The following is a 12,953-nucleotide window of genomic DNA, read 5'->3' as shown; positions in this document are numbered from 1 at the left end:
TGATCCTCCATGATGCATCAGGGAGGAGAGCAGGAGCGTGAGAGCTCTATGTGTGGTCTGTTCCCAATTTATGTGTGACCTACAGTGCCTCCTTCCTGATCAGCCTCCCCCGGTTCTCCTTCTGGTCAGCTGCCTCTACTATGAGAGCCTACTAGGACGTGCAATCTCCCAGCATGCTCCGGTCAGCGATGCTAGCGTACCGTGCTGCCATCTTTCCTGTGACGCCCAATCTGACATCACTCTGGCACGCCTAATCCAAGCTTGACTTGCGCCAGTGACTTCAATGGAGCACGCCGTCACTTTATGCCTGCCCCCGCCGAATTCAACATGCCCTCACAGACTGGTGTGATATGGCGACTGGAGACATGTAAGGCATCTTGACCCATCACCTGGCATATGACTGAGCCCTCCATGGATCAGCAGACCTGAAGGCCAGCGCAACAAGCATGTAGTCTGCTCTTCTGAATGCCAGGACAGGTCTGCACAGGAGCTTTTCTTCCTTCTCTCTTCACTGCTCACTTTCTGCAGTAAGTTCACATCAAGGACAGGAAACCAATTGAAGTGGGGGAGAGGTGCCGCCCTTTCATTTCAGTAGGTTTCTTGTTCTTAGTGGGCAAAAAGTGTGCTGACATGGGTCTAGGGAAAAAATTAAACCTTGACATCTGGGATTCGATGTCTTATTCCAGATAAATCAATTTTTTCTTAATCTATTAATGAGCTGTTAAGATCTTTGGGTCGGAAACAGCTTTCCCTGAGAATCTGCCTCTAGAGGTTATTATAAACAATTGCTGTGAGCGTTACCAATGTGATGACTGACAGTCTGCTCTCCTGATCTACATGTCTCACACTAGTAACCACTTCTTTTATTTATAATAAGCTTTTGGGGGCAGATTGTCATGCAGATCAGTGTCCGGCCCACGGATCTTAACAGTTTATTTGCATATGAAAGGGAACCTGTCAAGTCCCCCATGGCCTCCAATCCAGCAGCTTTCAACTATGTGTGATTAAACTCTCTCACTAGCCAGCCCTGTATAACATGACTCAGTTAAAGGTTTTTAAAAAAATCAATCATTTATAACTTCTGCTTTTCCTATGCTAATAAGGGCTTTGTCTAGTCAAGGGTTCCCCAACTCCAGTCCTCAAGGCCGACCAACAGATTATGTTTCCAGGATTTCCTTTGAATTGCTCAGGTGATAATTGCTTCACCTGTGCAATACAAAGGAAATCCTGAAAACATGACCTGTTGGTGGGCCTTGAGGACTGGAGTTGGGGAACCCTGGTCTAGTCAATGGTTCGTTTCCCAGATCAGTCAGCCCTCCTTCTAATTGCATAAGCAGTTTATCACCACTTACGCAAATCTAGCGTATGCGCACAGCTCATTTTGGCAGTGTTGCCGCGTCTCTAAAGCCAGGTGTACGCTTCCCAGCTTAAGAGGCCTGCACTGTGCATTACTGGAAGCCATCTTCTGAACTTCTGGTCTTGCGCAGTGCGCCTCTGAAGCTGGATGCATGCGGTGATGACGCCACTTGCGCAAATGATGTTATCACACCCACAAGAGCGTGACAACATGGAAAAAGGGCTGACTAGTTTTGGGAACTAATGCCCCATTGACTAGTCAGATCCCTCATTAGCACAGGAAAAGTGGAAGTTATAAATTATTTTTTAACCCCTTCATGACCAAGCCTATTTTGACCTTAATGACCAGGCCATTTTTTGCAATTCTGACCAGTGTCCCTTTATGAGGTAATAACTCAGGAACGCTTCAACGGATCCTAGCGATTCTGAGATTGTTTTTTCGTGACATATTGGGCTTCATGTTAGTGGTAAATTTAGGTCAATAATTTTTGCGTTTATTGTGAAAAAATCAGAAATTTGGCAAAAATTTAGAAAATTTCGCAATTTTCAAATTTTGAATTTTTATTCTGTTAAACTAGAGAGTTATGTGACACAAAGTGGTTACTAAATAACATTTCCCACATGTCTACTTTACATCAGCACAATTTTGGAAACAAATTTTTTTTTTTGTTAGGAAGTTATAAGGGTTAAAAGTTGACCAGTGATTTCTCATTTTTACAACAAAATTTACAAAACCATTTTTTTAGGGACCACCTCACATTTGAAGTCACTTTGAGGGGTCTTTATGGCAGAAAATACCTAAAAGTGACACCATTCTAAAAACTGCACCCATCAAGCTACTCAAAACTACATTCAAGAAGATTAACAACCCTTCAGGTGTTTCACAGGAACTAAAGCAACTGGAAAGAAAAAATTGACATTTTAATTTTTCCAACAAAAATTTTCTTTTAACATCAATTTTTTCATTTTCACATGGGCAACAGAATAAAATGGATCCTAAAATTTGTTGGGCAATTTCTCCTGAGTACACCGATACCTCATATGTGGTCATAAGCCACTGTTTGGGTACATGGCAGGGCTCAGAAGGGAAGGAGCGCCATTTGACTTTTTGAATGGAAAACATGCTGTAATATTTAGCGGTTGCCATGTCACGTTTGGAGAGCCCCTGTGTGCCTAAACACTGGAGCCCCCCCACAAGTGACCCCATTTTGGAAACTAGACCCCCAGGAACTTATCTACAAGCATAGTGATCAGTTTGAACCCCCAGGTGCTTCACAAATTGATCGGTTAAAAAAAAAAGTAGTTGTTTTTCACAAAAATTTTCTTTTAGCCTCAGTTTTTTCATTTTCGCATGGGCAACAGGATAACATGGATGCTAAAATTTGTTGGGCAATTTCTCCTGAGTACACCGATACCTCATATGTGGTCATAAACCACTGTTTGGGCGCACGGCAGGGTCCGGAAGGGAAGGAGCGCCATTTGACTTTTTGAATGGAAAATTAGCTCCAATCGTTATCGGACACCATGTCGCGTTTGGAGAGCCCCTGTGTGCCTAAACAGTGAAAAACCCCCACAAGTGACACCATTTTGGAAACTAGACCCCTTATGGAACTTATCTAGATGTGTAGTGAGCACTTTTAACCCCCAGGTGCTTCACAGAAGTTTATAATGCAAAGAAGTGAAAATAAAAAATTATTTTTTTTTCCTCAAAAATGATTTTTTAGCACGCTATCTTTTATTTTCACAAGGGTAACAGGAGAAATTGGACCACAAAAGTTGTTGTCCAGTTTGTCCTGTGTACACTGGTACCCCAAATGTGGGGGGGAACCACTGTTTGGGCGCACGGCAGAGCTCAGAAGGGAAGGAGAACCATTTGACTTTTTAAAATGAAAATTACCTCTAATCGTTAGCGGACACCATGTCGTGTTTGGACAGCCCGTGTGCCTAAACATTGGAGCACCCCCACAAATGACCACATTTTGGAAACTAGACCCCCTAAGGAACTTATCTAGATGCATAGTGAGCACTTTGAACCCCCAAGTGCTTCACAAAAGTTTATAACGCAGTGCCGTAAAAATAAAAAGTTTTTGAGGAAAAAAAAAATATTTTTTAGTGTGCAATTTTTTATTTTCACAAGGGTACCAGGAGAAACTGGACCCCAAAAGTTGTTGTCCAGTTTGTCCTGAGTACGCTGGTACCCCATATGTAGAGGGGGACCACTGTTTGGGCACACGTCGGGGCTCGGAAGGGAAGTAGTGACATTATGAAATGCTGACTTTGATGGAATGGTCTGCGGGCGTCATGTTACATTTGCAGAGCCCCTGGTGTGCCTAAACTATTGGAACCCCCCCACAAGTGACCCCATTTTGGAAACTAGACCCCCCAAGGAACTTATCTAGATGTGTGGTGAGCACTTTGAACCCCCAAGTGCTTCACAGAAGTTTATAACGCAAAGCTGTGAAAATAAAAAATCATCTTTTTCCTCAAAAAATGATTTTTTAGCTCGCAAATTTTTATTTTCACAAGGGTAACAGGAGAAATTGGACCACAAAAGTTGTTGTCCAGTTTGTCCTGAGTTCGCTGATACCCCATGTGTGGGGGGGAACCATTGTTTGGGCGCACGTAAGGGCTCAGAATGGAAGTAGTGACGTTTTGAAATGCAGACTTTGATGGAAAGGTCTGGGGTCGGCGTTATGTTTGCAGAGCCCCTGATGTGCCTAAACAGTAGAAACCCCCCACAAGTGACCCCATTTTGGAAACTAGACCTTCCAAGGAACTTATCTAGATGTCTGGTGAGCACTTTGAACCCCCAAGTGCTTCACAGAAGTTTATAACGCAGAGACGTGAAAATAAATCACTTTTTTTCCAGAAAAATAATTTTTTAGCCCCCAATTTTTTTATTTTCCCAAGGGTAACAGGAGAAATTAGACCACCAAAGTTGTTGTGCAATTTTTCATGAGTACGCTGATACCCCATATGTTGGGGTAAACCACTGTTTGGGCACACGTCGGGGCTTGGAAGGGAGGGAGCACCGCTTGACATTTTGAACGCAAAATTGGCTGGAATCAATGGTTGCACCATGTCGCGTTTGGAGACCCCCTGATGTGCCAAAACAGAGGAAACCCCTCAATTCTAACTCCAACCCTAACCCCAACACACCCCTAACCACAGCCCTAACCCTAATCCCAACCCTAACCATAACCCTAACCCCAACACACCCCTAACCATAACCCTAACCCCAACACACCCCTAACCCTATCCCTAACCCTAATACCACTCTAACCCTAATTCCAACCCTAACCCTAGCCCTAACCCTAGCCCTATTTCCAACCCTAATGGAAAAATAAAAATAATTTCTTTATTTTATTAGTTGTTCCTGCCTATGGGGGTGATAAATGGGGGGTTTATTTACTTTTCATTCTATTTTGATCACTGTGAGAGTTTATCACAGTGATCAAAATGAATGAATGAATCTGCAGCCGGCGGGCGCACTGCGCATGCGCCCGCAATTTTCCAAGATGGCGGCGCCCATGACGCAGGACCGCGGGACACCGGGAGCCGGAGAGGGACATCGGAGGTACCGGGTGGGTGAGGGGGGGGGGGTTGGAAGGTGGCGGGAGCTGATGATTGACGGCGGCGGCACATTGCCGCCGTCAGTCGGTATCGGGGGCCTTGAGTCGGGGGGGGGGCGGATCACGGTCTCCAGCCATATCCGATGCTACTGCAGCATCGGCCATGGCTGGATTGTAATATTTCATCAATTTTCATTGATGAAATATTACTATCGCTCTGATTGGCTGTTAAAAGTGAAACAGCCAATCAGAGCTATCGTAGCCACGTGGGGGCGAAGCCACGCCCCCTGTGGTGAAGAACAAAGCCCCCTGTATCTGCGGGTCGGGTGACCTTTCAGTGACCCCGGTCACCCGACCCGCAGGGGGGCTTTAAAGTCATGACGCCACATAGGCGTCACTGGTCAGACTGGCACCAGTTTTCATGATGCCTATGTGGAGTCATTGGTCTGGAAGGGGTTAAAGCATTTATTTATCTTTATGTTATACAGGGCTGGTTAGGGACAGAGTTGAATCAAACATCGCTAAATGCTGCTGGATTGGACATGGGGTTCCTGACAGGTGACCCTTAAGAAAAACCCAGATTTCTCTTAAATAAGACATCAGATCCAGATATCAAGGTATCATTTCATTCAGCGTCCCGTGACCTGCATGATAATTTAGACGACTTGGGAAAGTTGATCCCACTGACAAGCGCTCTTTACAGAAATCCAGACTTCCTCCCCACCCCCAAATCTGCTCTAAATTGATAACTAATTCAAAAGAGTGCCTAGAAATCGGGGTGGGGTAAATGGAACTTTCTCTAGAGAGATGTTCTCGCACAGTTTTATAGCGTTGACTGGACATCTGCTAAGTAGAAGTAGTTAAAATAGAGGCTGATGGATCTAAGTCCTAACAAAAAAATATTCTAATTCATTAGCGTTCTACGATAATTAAGGAATGCAATTTGCTCAGCTGACTTTTGCTATATCCGTTTGGGACGTAAAAATGCATTTTTTTTATTGTACAAGACAAAAACAAAATGAAAATGTATGTCATATCCCTTCCAGGCACCCCTAAGACAAAACATTAAAATAATGAGCTCGGCATCTCTGCATGGAAACGCTGCTCTTTGAAAATTTTTGGCGCAGAGTTTTGCACAGGTGTTGTCCTGTATCATTAGCTGTTACACCACTACAAAGATGACAAAAGAACAAGATGAGACACAAAGCTACAAGATGTGATGCTAATCTGTGCACGCTGGGGACAGGAACAGCGCGCGCTAACCCACTTAAATGCACAATGCCATTCTAAGCTAGCCTAGTGAGAACGCCGGGTGCACATTACTTGCAATAGCCATTTAGTCAAAAATAACAATCCTAAATGAACACTGAAAAAACAAGTAACGCACCACTCAGGTTACTCACCCTGCATTGTTGATAACAATATCTGAAAATTAAAGTGACAATAAATTACAAGGGTAAAAAAAAAAAAAAAAAAAAAGAAATAGTTATAGATTAAATAGGCAACTGGAACAAGTATAACGCTGTAAGCGTCACTCTGTCCGAAGCCTTTATAGACTGCGTAAGAGCGACGCGCCTGCGCAGTCTGGCTCCAGACAGAATGAGGCAGCCAGCGGTGAGGAGTGTGTATGGCGCCGGAGGTGGCGGTACCGTACACACTGCATACCGCCATCTCCGACGCCATATTACATGCTTACCTTTCCGGAAGGAGCGTTGCCACGGTACTTCTCTTCGGCCGGAGACCGGGGCGGGAGTGCAGCCAGAATCGCACATGCGCATAGCGCCGTCCGGCGCCATTTTACTGAAGACACACTTGCAGTGTGTCTTCAGCAATATGGCGCCGGACAGCCCTATGGGCATGCGCGTACTACGGCGCCAGACTCCCCCCCCCGGCCTCCAGCAGAATGTGGTGACAGCGCTGGAGCACAGGAAAGAAGGTTGAGTATAAATGTTTTTTTTGTTGTTTTTTTTTGTATGTGTATAGTTTTAATAGGAGTGAGGGGACCATGCATACCAGGATAGGGGAGGTGAGAGGACCATGCATATCAGGATTGGGGGATAAGGGGTACCATGCATACCAGGATAGGGGGTCATACACACCAGGATAGGGATGAGGGAGTTCCATGCATACCAGGATAGAAGAGGTGAAAGGACCATGCTTACCAGGATTGGGGGATGAGGGGTACCATGCATACCAGGATTGGGGCATGACAGGACCATGCATACCAGGATAGGGGAGGTAAGAGGACCATGCATACCAGGATTGGGGTATGAGGGAGTACCATGCATACCAGGATTGGGGTATGAAGGATACTATGCATACCAGGATAGGGGGATGAGGGGTACCATGCATACCAGGATTGGGGGATGAGGGGTACCATGCATAACAGGATTGGGGGATGAGGGGTACCATGCATACCAGGATTGGGGGATGAGGGGTACCATGCATAACAGGATTGGGGGATGAAGGGTACCATGCATACGAGGATTGAGGGATGAGGGGTACCATCCATAACAGGATTGGGGGATGAGGGGTACCATGCATACCAGCATAGGGGGTCATACATACCAGGATAGGGATGAGGGAGTACCATGCATACCAGGATAAGGGGTAAGGGGACCATGCATACCAGGATAGAGGGTGAGAGGACCATGCATACCAGGATAGGGGGGTGAGAGGACCATGCATACCAGGATAGGGGGGGGTGAGAGGACAGAGGACTATGCATAACAGGATAGGGGGGTGAGAGGACCATGTATACCAGGATTGGGGGATGAGGGGGCCATGCATACCACGAAAAGGGGGGTGAGGGGACCATGCATACCAGGATGAAGAATGGGGTGCCATGCATACCAGGATTGGGGGGGGTGAGAGGACCATGCATACCAGGATTGGGGGATGAGGGGTACCATGCATACCAGGATTGGGGGATGAGGGGTACCATGCATACCAGGATTGGGGGATGAGGGGTACCATGCATACCAGGATTGGGGGATGAGGGGTACCATGCATACCAGGATTGGGGGATGAGGGGTACCATGCATACCAGGATTGGGGGATGAGGGGTACCATGCATACCAGGATTGGGGGATGAGGGGTACCATGCATACCAGGATTGGGGGATGAGGGGTACCATGCATACCAGGATTGGGGGATGAGGGAGTACCATGCATACCAGGATTGGGGGGTGAGAGGACCATGCATACAGGATTGGGGGGTGAGAGGACCATGCATACAGGATTGGGGGATGAGAGGACTATGCATACCAGGATAGGGGGTGAGGGGACCATACATACCAGGATAGGGGGTAAGGGGGCCATGCATACCAGGATTGGGGGATGAGGGGACCAAACATACCAGGATAGGGATGAGGGAGTACCATGCATACCAGGATTGAGGGGTGAGAGGACCATGCATACCAGGATTGGGGGATGAGAGGACTATGCATACCAGGATAGGGGGTGAGGGGACCATACATACCAGGATAGGGGGTAAGGGGGCCATGCATACCAGGACAGGGGGTGAGGGGACCATGCATACCAGGATAGGGGGTGAGGGGACCATGCATACCAGGATAGGGGGTGAGGGGACCATGCATACCAGGATAGGGGGTGAGGGAGTACCATGCATACCAGGATAGGGGGTGAGGGAGTACCATGCATACCAGGATGGAGGGGTGAGGGGACCATGCATACCAGGATGAAGAATGGGGTGCCACGCATACCAGGATTGGGGGGGGGGGGTGATGGTACCATGCATACCAGGATAGGAGGGTGGCAGCACATACCAGGATGGGAGACCATATACCAATTAAAATGCTCGCCACCCGGGCGTAGAACGGGTTCATAGCTAATATGTGTGTGTGTATATATATAAACATACATACATACATACACATATATATATATATATATATATATATATATATATATATATATATATATATATATATTCACACACATACATACATACATACACATATCTACTAGACCACACGCAGTTCTGCATTTTGTTTTTTGGAAATGAGAGTTTCAAAAGTGCTAAAACGTAGTTAAATACTTTTCAGGAAACCCCAGCTGAGTACACACACAGATACATAGATCAATATATATATGTACACATACAAATTATATTATATACAAATGCAAACCATCATTTATTGTGGATACTTCACACTAGACCTTGGAAATCTAGGTCCCAGATTCTGGAGGAAGATGGAGAGGCCACAATCCAAGCTGCTTGAGGTCTAGTGTGAAGTTTCCACAATCAGTGATGGTTTGGGGAGCCTTGTTATCTGCTGGTGTAGGTCCACTTTGTTTTATCAAGACCAAAGTCAGCGCAGCCGTCTACCATGAAATTTTAGAGCACTTCATGCTTCCCTCTGCCGACAAGCTTTTTGGAGATGGAAATTTCATTCTCCAGCAGGACTTGGCACCTGTCCACACTGCCAAAAGTACCAAGTCCTGGTTTAAAAACAACAATATCCCAGTGCTTCATTGGCCGGCAAACTCACCTGACCTTAACTCCATAGACAATCTATGGGGTATTGTGTCTAGAGGAAGATGAGAGACACCAGACCCAACAATGCAGACGAGCTGAAGGCTGCTATCAAAGCAACCTGGGCTTCCATAACACCTCAGCAGTGCCACAGGCTGATCACCTCCATGCCACACCACATTGATGCAGTAATTGATGCAAAAGGAGCCCTGACCAAGCATTGGGTGCATTTACAACATACATTTCAGTAGGCCAACATTTTGAATTTTAAAATAATTTTTAGATTCTGATTTTTTATTTATGTTAGAATTCAATAAATAGCTGTCAAAAGTATGACAATTGTCCTGGCAGCGACAGGATTAGAGGCTGTCCATGCTTTGGCACAGCTATATGCTTATTGATAGTCCTGTATTTGTATTGATTGTATAACATTTCTTACCTATTCTACCAAATGCATCCAGGGCTGATTGAACAAGTTTTTCTCCTGCTTCCACTGAATCTAAACAAAAGGGGGAAAAAAAATCAAGTGAATATTTTTTATAAGTTTGTTTTGCAGTCACTAAGTTTTCCAGCCTATTGATGTTATGGCAACATATTCATATTTTACCTCGTTGGGTTCAAGGAACTATGCATTTCAACAGAATAACAAACAGATGATTAATGTTTCAAGTATCCTCAGACTGTGAGGACAAACGTCTTTACAATGACAGAGGAGTTATAAATGTAACTACCGTACTTTCAGGCAGCGAGTTAAACGGGCAGTATTTTTGCAGAATAGAATCATCTTCAGCCATCAAAAAAAAAAAAAAAAAAAAAAAAGGAAGGGTCTCATATGGTTTCAGGACCCAAGTCTAAAAACCACTAAACCAATAACGTAAAGGGACTCAACAAAGAATGACTGTTCAAACTAAGTCCCGCCGCTAGGGGCTTCACGGCGGAGCTAATCATTTCATTACACCTTCCCACCTGCTGGTTTTCAATCAATCTCCAACCAGCTCTTCTATGATTGACAGCTCTGTCTTCATAGAGCCAGAGAGGGGAGGAGAGACAGATGGAATCCAAGCAGGCGGGAAGGTGTAGTTAAATGATTGGCTCTGCCATAAAGCACCGATCGCCTGTGCTTGTTTTAAACAGTCACTCTGTGCTGACAGACGCTTTAAAGGGGTTTTCTGATGAAAAAATGCATTTTTTAAATCTCTTTAAAAAAAATTCTAAGATGACGCAGCAGTCCAGGTATAGAACAAATGTCAGTTTACCTCTAGAAACAGAGCTCCACTTACCTAAGTATTGCAGCTTCGTTCAGTGAAAGAGGACCTGTCATTTTCTCCAAACAATTAAGTTAAAAACAGTTAAAAATCCCCGGTTCTGTCATTTTTTTCCATTTTGCGCTGCTTCGCTCCATTGCAGAGATACTCCCATTTATTACTTTTGGAGCGCAACACGTAAAATCTCTGCTTTTAACGCAACTGAGCGTTTCTTCAGAGTTTTCTCTGGAGGCGTGTGCTTTCAACCCTTCCTTTCCAGAAGCTGCCAATCACAGCTTTGCAAGCTGATCTGGCAGTCTCAGATGCTGCTGAGGTGTGATTGACAGTATCTGGGAATGAGGGGTGGAAGCGCACACCTCCAGTTGCACTGTAAGAAGAAATTTCACATACTGTGCTCCAAAAGAAATAAATATGAATTTCTACCCAATGGAGCAACACAGTGCAAAATGGGGAAAAAGTAGGAAAGTGATTTTTACAAGGCATTTAACAATTTTTTTTTTAGCGAGTGACAGAGTAAATGGGACAGATTTTGGTAATCAATTTATCTAGTATTGATGATATATCTCGAGTACAAGGTGATCACTATCATATGAACAGAGAATCCTTTTAATAACCCTTTGTGAATATCCTAGATTAAATATTTCAGGAATCTAGAAGATTACCATTAGAAAGGTAGTGGTGTATTATCTGTGGTTTCTCCTCAATCATCATACTGTACAGTGAAAGATAATTGACAAAATAGCAGACGGCTTAGTGCCACACACCTAACTAGACATCATTGCATCAGTCAGCTGAAAGTGATGCAAGAAATACATACATATCACTCAGAATGCTGGAAAAAGGTGGCCCAGAAAATCAAATGTTTATGTAAAACAACATCTATAGCAACTCATATGAGCAAGGCAGCGCATCACACAGACGGTTATCAATTGCAGACAATGGGGAAAACTAATGCTCGGGCTCAGCAGGAATCTTCGTGGCCAATTTCAGACTCTGAGGATGGCATTCACACAGCAGTGATTCGACACTTCTCGAGAAGCTGACCCTTGAGAGTTGAGGGCATTCTACTGCAGTGTCTTTTTAATGGAAAATAAATCCACTTCTGTGAAATACAAGCTTTTACTAATCCAGAATAAAAGCCAACATCAAGTACAAGTTGTAGACAAGCATTACAAAAAGAGATGTGCTGCTCGTACATAAAACAAGCTGACAACCTGAATGGGACTATTCGTCAGCAGACTGAAAGTACAGTTAATTGTAAAAGTGGTAACTATGTTACTAATGCTGCCAAGGTCAAAGTTATTATATATTACATGAAATACAAGGAGATAAAGGATATAGCCATTCTCCCTCATATTGAAGAGATATCGATATCACTGTAATGCACTCAACAATAAACAGCAATTTTCTCTCTTCGAAGAGGAGCACGAGCTTTACAATGTCACTTCTATCCTCAATGCAGCTGCCTCTACCCCTTCCCCAGAGATCACGATCTTTTATTGGTTCACTTATTCAATTAGAAAATACTTTCAATGATTCGTACGTTCACAACATATCCCTCCATACATCTCTCACCTCATTTCCCACCACCTTCTTACACATATCTGGTTCCACAAGACCTCCTTCTATGCTCCTCACATCACTATCGCCAAGATTTCTCCAGCAAATATCTCAAAGTCTAACTTGCTCCACTAGTACATGAGATAGTCTCCAGATGCAAGCAAAGTAGGGACTCTGGGTCACATCAGGGCCTTTGGTTGTTCTTATCCACCCTGAGGATCAAAACAGTCAAGGAGTTGGAAAAGTGGCGCACCATACCATGTGGTCGACTGCCCCCAATACAGCTCCATCCTACATCTCAACTTCACCTGTATCTCCATCTACAGGATGGAGATACGACTGAACATAATGGTGGAATAGGACACCGTCGGCACCTTCTACTACCATTCAGCCACTGTGACTGAATCTTAGCACAGCAGGATTATTTGGGACAGACTTGGGGTAAATTGTGAGGAAAGCTGTCAATCAAGTTACTACTATTAATTATTTAACAGCCTTCTGCTCAATTTCAAGACATGGAGACTTGATGGATGAACGATCCATAGAAAGATCAATCCTGTGTAACCAAGATTGGTCCACCAGAGTTTTCTATGCAGTTATCGTGATAGTATGAATCCATCAGGCTGCTGGCCGCCTTCTTCCCTTGTTCATTCTATTCTTGCAACCATGATGTCCTTGTCCAGTGGCTGCTCTGCAATGTCTG

At 44.6% G+C, this 12,953-nt stretch overlaps 1 protein-coding gene across 1 annotated transcript in view; it reads right to left on the bottom strand.

Annotated features, from left to right (window-relative positions):
* Positions 1-12,953, bottom strand: part of HSD17B4 (hydroxysteroid 17-beta dehydrogenase 4) — a 397,700-nt gene that overhangs the window by 297,272 nt on the left and 87,475 nt on the right. The window contains exons 4-5 of the mRNA XM_073554879.1: positions 9,865-9,924; positions 6,332-6,353 (exon numbers count right to left, since the gene is read on the bottom strand). Coding sequence (XP_073410980.1) covers positions 6,332-6,353; positions 9,865-9,924 — 82 coding nt within the window. The remainder of the gene's footprint in view (positions 1-6,331; positions 6,354-9,864; positions 9,925-12,953) is intronic.

The sequence above is a fragment of the Dendrobates tinctorius genome, unplaced genomic scaffold (genome assembly GCF_039654945.1).
Source record: "Dendrobates tinctorius isolate UK_male_01 unplaced genomic scaffold, ASM3965494v1 ptg000003l, whole genome shotgun sequence".
NCBI classification, from domain to species: domain Eukaryota; kingdom Metazoa; phylum Chordata; class Amphibia; order Anura; family Dendrobatidae; genus Dendrobates; species Dendrobates tinctorius.
This window is presented reverse-complemented; position numbering and strand designations above follow the sequence as displayed.